Below are 8,016 nucleotides of genomic sequence, written 5' to 3'. Positions count from 1 at the left end.
TCCATCTTGCCACTTACTCCCAGGAATGGATCTCTCTGCTCTTCTCATGGCGAAACCTCCTTCCAGCAGAATCTGGATGATCCTCTCTTCTTTCTCAATACTTTTTATTGCCCTGTTCCTCCACACAATGTTGTTATTGATGTATTGCAGATGTTTTAGAGCTTTACCCTTTTCCAGTGCAGCCTGGATCAGCCCCTGGCAGATGGTGGGGCTGTGTTTCCCACCCCTGGGGCAGTCGGTTCAGGTGTACTGCACGTCCCTCCAGGTGAAAGCAAACTGAGGCCTGCACTCTGCTTCCAAAGGAATGGAGAAAAAATGCATTGACAATGTCAATGGTGCCACTTTGCTGCCTTGGGCTCCAGCTCCTCCTGGAGATCCAGCGTGTCCGGCCCGGCAGCGCTCAGCACTGGAGAATCAACAACTGGGAGAGAGAGGGGGTCTACTCACTGCTGATCAGAATCCAAATTTACTCTCAGCTACATGTGCTTATATACCATTTTTAGGAAAGCTGGTAATTTTTTACTACATTGGTTGAGTTAAACATCACATAGAGAAGCTTACACATTTGCATACATTTCTATCTGATTCATTCTTCTTTCCTGTCACCAGTCTTGATCCAATCTTCATGGAGTCTTCAAAGCTCTGTTTGCTCTTGCCAAGACATCTTGTTTATCAAGCTGCTTATGCTAATTAAATCCACAGTGCTCTGTCTTAGCTCCCACAGTGGAGTCACTTCATTCAAGGCACAACAGCCTACAGTCAATTTCTATTGTCTGTCAGACTTGCCCACAGGAAAACTGGGGCTGTTGAAGGGTGAGTGGGTTTTACTGAGCACCCTCTGACTTTCTAGCCAAAATTTTATGGGTGGGGATAATGGTATTTTGATTCATCTGATACTGCTGGCTGTGTGCTGTTGAGGTGTGTCACGATCTGCCCAACCCGAGCGGGAGTTCGTGACTGGTTCTTTTATGGATCTCAGAGCGCAAAAGACACAGCAGGGGACAAAACCAGTTTACATTTGCAGAAATGCACTTTATTTAGTGCCAACGAAAATGCAATAGTGGGACAGAGATAGAGAGAGAGAGAGAGAAAGGGGGTTGGGATTATAGCTACCAAAATGGGCAGACGAATCCTCGTGGAGCCAGCCAATAGATGTCTGTTGCTGTCTGGGGAGATCTCAGGGGTCTCCTCTGAGAAAGTCACTTTTATAGTCCTTTCCCAAAGTGAGTGGCTTCTGGCCAAAAGGTGGAAAGATTTATGGACTATTGTATGTGGAGCTCGTTACACTGAGGAACAGGTGGAAACAAGATGCTTCAAGGCACACCAAACCATCTTTGTTATTATGAACACACGCAGGTAGCCCATACCAGACCAGTCCATTGTTCTTCCATCTGTGGGAGCATTGTTGAGTCAGCGCCCCGTGACTAGTTTTCATGAGAAACCAGTCCTGGTAGGCATCACCTGTGGAACAGTCACTTGGCGTTCCTCCCATCCCTGGGCAGCACAGGCCTCAGGCGAGGGTTGTTGGGCAGAAACAGACGAGAGGCTCACATGGACTCTCACACAGGGCTCAGCCCAAATGGCTCTGGCAAGGACAACATCTCTCCTGGAGGCACTGGCCCAAGGACCCACAGCCTGCTGCCTTGCAAATCTCCGGGGGAGATCTTGGTTCTCCAAGACATTTTGGGGTGGATTGAGGGAAAACTCACAGAAGCCTCAGCAAGCTGAGACAATTCTGGGTGCAGGAGGAGCAAAATGCTGGAGTTGGTGAGCCACATGCCACTCTTGGGGAGCATGACTAAAGGACTGGGTAGCAAAAACAAGGGGGGATTGGCAGCAAATCGCAAGGTTTGACCCATAAGAGGGCCAGTGGAAGGAATGCCTGAAGAGGCAAAGTAGATGAAAGGCAGCATTTATGTTTCTTGGCTCTTTTCCATGTGGTTGGGTAGCTGAAGCCTGTGTCCCTTTGATCTTGCAGGAGGCTCTGCAGATGTTGCTCTCAGGGGGACCTCCAACACCTCAAGGCCACCCCTTGGCTGATTACCATTACGCAGGTAACCAAAGCAGAGCTTGTTCCTTCACTCACAGATGCTGCCGTCCCCTTAGCTGCCATGTCAGGCGTTTAAGCTTCAACAGCAACACCTGTACAAGGTCTCATCTTCTCTGGGGGCGGGGAAAGCAGCAGCATCTAGTCCTTCAGCCTGACTTCTTTCCCGTGCTTTTTGCCCTGGGCAATGCCTGCTCTTGCCTTCCTTACTTTCTGAGGGAGCAGACATGTGCACAGGTGAATGATGGATAGCGCCAATTGCCTCTTGGTGGCCAGTGGGATCTACCTCAAGTGGCAAGAAGCATCAATTTACCTGCTGCTTTTATTTGCCAGGCTCTGACAGATGGACACCTGAGGAGAAGGAGTCCTTCCAAAAGGCTTTTCACACCTATGGCAAGGATTTTCATCTCATCCAGAAGCAGGTAAAGCCATAGGACGTTCTTTACACTGGCAGATCATAAGAGGGAAATGTTGCTTATTTCTGGTTCCAAATACTGCAATTCAGTCTCACTCTTCTCCTAGATGAAAAATATTGGAATAATAAAGATATGGGGCATCCCTTTTCCTGCGGATGAAAATCCTGTGTGAAAGCCGTGATTGTGCCTCTCCAGCCCTTTCCTCCAAGCTCTTTTGGAAGACACAGTTTTATTCTGTCACATTTGTCGCATGCTTGTGCTGCTGCTTCCTCAACATATTGTGCTGGGAGGACTGGAAGGGAAAGAAACATGGTGCTGGGTGGATTTGCTGTTGATCTGTGCATCACATGTGTTATGCATTACACAGCATAAGACATGGCTTTCCATGTGGCAGAATGCCTCTTTTACTCCCTATTTATTTCATTCTATGCCCTACTCCACTTACTCCATGCTTTTACTTCCTCGTTTACCCCATCCTCTACTTCTTCTCCCACCCACACTACAGGATGGCCATTTCACATTCCTTCTTTTTCTTTCCATAACAGATTCCAAGTAAGACTGTGGCACAGTGTGTGGAGTACTACTCCTCCTGGAAAAAAGAACATAGACTTGCCCACACTCTTGCTCAGGTGAGTGGGAAGAAAGTCAAGACAAGCCAGCAGTGTCAAGAAACTGAGAGAAGGGGACAAAACCTGCTGGTAAGCCATGCAAGACGCAGCTCTGCCAGGTCCCGTGCCCTGGGAAAGGCAGAGCAGATGCTGCCATGATCTTCATTGTGCTGCTGCTCTGAAATAGGGAATTCTGGAGCACCCCTTTGACCCAACAAAGCAGCACCTTCACCAAAATCGGCTTTGACTCTCTGTAGACTGCTTTCTCAGGGACTGGCACCCTCACTGATGCCAATCAGATCCTTCATTTCCCACCATTTGCTAACATCTCCAATCCTGACTACGTTCATGGAGATGCTGCAGATTTTAAGGGATCTTTTGCAGCATTCCAGCAGACTCCCCAAAAATGACCTGCCGGTTCTGTGCCTCCGCTCCAACTATTCTTACAGGAAAACTCGATTTTGCTTCACAGAGAGAGAGATCATTTAGGGGAATAAAAACTGGGTAACCATGGGTCTTCACTAATTGGACCGAATTGAAAATCCATTCCATAGGTATTTGTGGAGGAAACATAAGGATAGAGAGATGTTAGGAAGAGAAGTATATTAAAAAAATGTAGATCTGAAGACACCCATGTATTTAACACAGGCCTGTGGGCAGTAGAAAGGAAGTGATTTTTCCTGCAAGGTGCTGTGTTGACACCCCACCAGCACAGCCCACCTCCAAATCCAGGCATTTTCTCAGCTCTTCAGGGTTTGGAGCAATTTCCTTAGGCCAAAAGATTTTTGCGCTGGATGCTCTGATTTCCAGCTTTGTGGGAGGAAGGAAATATTGATGAGGATTCTTTATTTTCCAGACGGTGGGTGAAGCAAAGAGGAGCCAAAGCCCTCCCAGAAAGGAGCATGGGGAGACAGGCAAGAGAAGGCTCAAGAGGGCCCGCAAGGCGGAGTGTCCCTGCTGCCACCCGGCCCAGCCGCCCCGCTCGGCGGGAGGCCCCTTTCCCTGCGGGCAGTGCCAACGGTGCGCAACTTCTTCCTCTGGCTGCTCACAGCCCGGCCCTGGCACTAAAACACGCTGGCCCTTCCCAAAGGCACCACGGGGCAAGCCCAGGCCACTTGGAGGATGGCCCCTCGCAGCCGTGCTCAACGTGCTTACAGCCCGATTTCAACCCAAACTGCTCACTTAAAGCCCAGCATTCAGACTGAAACCTTGCCGTGCCCCAACAAGGCACAGCTCAAACAAGTAGGAATAGGCACACCAGAGCTTGCTTTGATGCTGCTGCTGGAATTCAAAAGAGGTTGAGGCAAAAAGAGAAAGAAATCGCAAGGAACTGAAACAACAAAGATTCATGGTGCTGAAAAATTCACATAGGTGTCTCAGCCTGGAAAGACAGAGAAATACATAGAGAAATGGAAATCTGGGAGATGGGTTTAATGGTGTGTATTGAATGAACAATGGATGGTTTGTTTCCTATCTTCCAGGGTGTTTGCAACCATGAAGGAAAGGAACGCACACAGGAGAAGACATCTCCCACGGAAGGAAGCAGAGCCTCTGGCTAAGAAGAAAAACCAAATTAGCCCTGCAGCTCTCCAGGCCTAGCAAGAGTTAGCCGTCAAGAGGACTAGATAGAAATAGGATGGTTTCTGAAGATTTTAGGCTGCTTTATTCTTCTCTTTAGTTTACTAGATAGGCATTTCTCAATTGATTAGCTAAGATTTGTTAGTATGATTAGAATTTGATTAGAAGTATTAGACGTATTCATAAATGGAAGAGGTTTGGTGATGTTGGCTATGCTCCTTCTTTCCTCATTTAGTGTGTGTTAAGACAAAAGCTGTCCTGTTCATTAAACCAAAGTTTGTTCAGTTTTGTCTTTTGTCTGTATGAAATCCTCACACCATTTGCCCCGAGAGAAGAATCTGGGCACGTGCCTCCTCCCGCAGGCCCAGCCCCTTGCTCAGCTGGTGGGACTTACAAAGGTGTGTCCCCATTCCTGCCAATGGAATAACGGTGGGGTTTCATCCTTTGATTCCTGAAAATCTCACCTGGGACTGCAAAGGGAGGCTTTGTTTAATTCAGGCAATTGGGTCTAAATGACTTGGCCTTGTCTCACTATGCTTGCAGGGATAAAAGCTGCAGGCTTTAGTCCTTTAACCCAGCAACAAAGCTTTCTTGAGTTTTGGTGCACAGATGGACTTGGCCACATCCAAGGACTTTTCTAACCTCTCTGATTCTGTAGCATTAATAGCCACATGCACTAAAAAGAAAGCAGTAGTTCAGTTCAGTTTCTCCTGAAAGGACCAGCCTCCCACTCTGGGCCTCGAGCAACCTCCTCATCCGAAGCAAAGCGCGTGTGAACATTACCCTCTCACTTCTCACAGCTTTGGCATCTGCACCAAAGAAGCATCAAACTCGCCCCTTTAGCTGGCCCAGGAAATGGCATTCCCTGGCCAGGCTTTGGGAGCTGGGGAGCACAGAAGGAGGGGTGGCAAGGCAGGGGCAATTGCCAGGCTGCTTCTGGGACACTGACACAAGCTTGCCCTTGTCTGATGGAGCCAGGCAGCATTTGGAGCCTACAAAGTATTGGCTTTGCAGTGGGCCTTGCTACAGCTGCCCCCTCCCTTTGCTGCTGTCTGTGTAACAAGCAGCCTGGGAAGGAAGCAAGATTTGCTTTAACCTCAGGCAGGAAAGCAACCCAACTTGCTAGGTTTTGCCCTTTCTGGGACATAAGTAGGAAAACAAATGGGAAGACCTTTGGTGTGAAATAGGAATTCTGTTACTGTTAGTCTCCTAGAGGAATCCAACAGATTTTTGAGATGAACATTTGGCTCCTTCAAGGGAGCGGGAAGAAAGACCTAGGAATTCTGCATCAACTCTTTGCTAAGGAATTGCTGCTGGCCTGTCCCCATCATTTCACCTGGAAAACAACCTGTTTCTCCAAGTTTCAAGGAATGAGTGTTGAGCTGAGACCCCAAAGCTCAGGACCCCAAAGGAGGGAAAACACCAGGCAACATTATTAGGCACCAGACATTTTAGAAAGGGGCAGCACGAATGCCTCCACTTTGAGAGAAAGCTTTGGAGTTGTTTCTCCACAGAAGAACTTGCAATTTCTTGCTCCTCTCAGAGCCAAAAGAGAGCCAGCAGCACGAGTCCTTCTGCTTCTCCAGTGCAGGCAATGTGCTCTGGCTCCTTTGACAGAGCCAGGCTCCTGCACAGCTGCAGCTGGAGGCACCTTAGAGAGAAGCACAGAGGAGGAGACCCAGAGCTGCCCCTGCCCTGCTTTGCCCCATCCAGAGGACAGCACAAATGCCCAATGGGAGGATGATGCTCAGAGCAAACTTGCACCAGAAGCAGTAAAGTAGGCAAAGGTGGCCCATTGCTGTTTGCGTCCCCTGGGTACCCTGGGGTTCTGCATGGAATGTTGGCTGTGCCCGTAGCAACCGGCGTTGTCTCCTCCTCCTGCGGCCGTTGGTGGAACACTGGTGGAGCAGCGGAGCAGCAGCAGCTGCAGCATCTGCTCCTCAGTGCCCCTGACCACACACCTTCTGGCCTCAGCGCCAGCTCTGGCCTCTGCATCCACATCCTCATCTCCTCGTCAGCCGCCAGGCATCCCCGCAGCACTCTGCCACTCCCCAAGGTAAGGAAATCCCCGTTTGCCCTCAAACCACCAACAGAAAGACAGGAGGCTCCAGCTGCCTGTCCCACCAGCCATGACACCCATGGTCTGTGCTCACTTTCCCCAGAGCAGGATACACATGACAGTGGGCTCCAACTTCTCTAGGAATACTGATGGCTCCAGTTGAAATGCAGACCATTCCCTAGGTGACGCAGAGAGGTGTCATGGGGCAATTGCAGATTCTTATCCACTGATGATCCCATTCAAAGTGCTTGGTACCCACTGAAGTCCTAAAACTATGTTGCGGTGACACCAAAACCATCTGGTCCTTACTGAGGAGTTCAGGGCTTTGGGGTCAACAAATCCTCTTGGGCTCTGGCTCTGCTCACACTTCCCCCAAAGCTTTAAAACCACAAAGATGGAACTTCTCCTCCATGATCCCTGCTGTTCAGGACATGCAAGCAGTTGCAAAGGCTTGTCCTCCAATACTGGCTTTCACCTACAAAAACCAGTCTGGTTACAGCCATTATTATGTACTTACATACTTCCCTCACTTACAGATACATAATCCTTTGATATCTTTATAGATTTTTCCTCTGCCACCTCCATGGGATCTCTTTTCTCTAGAGATATTGGTACACATTTGTTGATGTTCTTCAGTGCTTGTAGGGCTGGTTCTGCATCTTGGTCAGAGGCAGGTGTGCAATACCATCTTGTGTGGTTCTTCTCAACAACACAATCACAGTATCACCAAATTTGCATGGTTGAAATAGATCCACAAAATTCCTGCACAGGACAGCCTCAAGAATCACACCCTGTGCCCAAGAGCAATGTCCAAACAATTCTTGAGCTCTGGCAGCCTTGCTGCTGTCACCCCTTCCCTGAGGAGCCTGTTCCAGTGCCCAAGCACCCTGTGGCTAAATAACCCCTTGCTCATATTTCACCTAAGGCTCCCCTGGCACAACTTCCATGCCGTTCCTTTGGGTCTTCTCGCTGGCCTCAAGACTGAAGGCAGCAGTGCATGCCTTCCTGCTTCCCCTCTTGAGGATACTGCAACCATCTGGGGGGTCCTGCCTCAGAAGTTGCAAGTGAAATGTAGCAATTACAGCAAACTGAGGGTCGTTGGGACAGAGGAATTGGTGCTTTGCAATGCTGAGGATGAGAAGGAAGGCTCCTGACACGTGGCAGCAGAATGATTTTTATCTGCAGCATTCTTTTCATCTCTTTCAGGTGGAAAGGAGAGGCACCATGAAAAGGAAAGCAAGAGCCCCCATTCGGCCGTGAGTTTTGCCATAGGGATTACAGGATGACAAATTTGAGGACTGGTCAGCA

At 49.0% G+C, this 8,016-nt stretch overlaps 1 protein-coding gene across 1 annotated transcript in view; it reads left to right on the top strand.

The window, feature by feature from the left end:
- LOC306816131 (zinc finger protein 541-like) overlaps window positions 1–4,806 on the top strand; it is a gene marked incomplete at its 5' end in the record, with an annotated part of 8,540 nt that extends 3,734 nt beyond the window's left edge. Inside the window, 5 exons of the mRNA XM_079332615.1 lie at window positions 1,979–2,054; window positions 2,381–2,469; window positions 3,009–3,092; window positions 3,928–4,091; window positions 4,553–4,806. Of these exons, the coding sequence (XP_079188741.1) occupies window positions 1,979–2,054; window positions 2,381–2,469; window positions 3,009–3,092; window positions 3,928–4,091; window positions 4,553–4,670 (531 nt within the window). The 3' untranslated portion in view covers window positions 4,671–4,806. The remainder of the gene's footprint in view (window positions 1–1,978; window positions 2,055–2,380; window positions 2,470–3,008; window positions 3,093–3,927; window positions 4,092–4,552) is intronic.
- Between the last annotated feature and the right edge of the window lie 3,210 nt (window positions 4,807–8,016).

Source organism: Erithacus rubecula, assembly GCF_903797595.1.
Source record: "Erithacus rubecula genome assembly, contig: scaffold_384_arrow_ctg1, whole genome shotgun sequence".
Taxonomy (NCBI): Eukaryota; Metazoa; Chordata; class Aves; order Passeriformes; family Muscicapidae; genus Erithacus; species Erithacus rubecula.
Note: the sequence above shows the minus strand (reverse complement) of the source record. Positions and strands in the feature narration are given on the sequence as shown.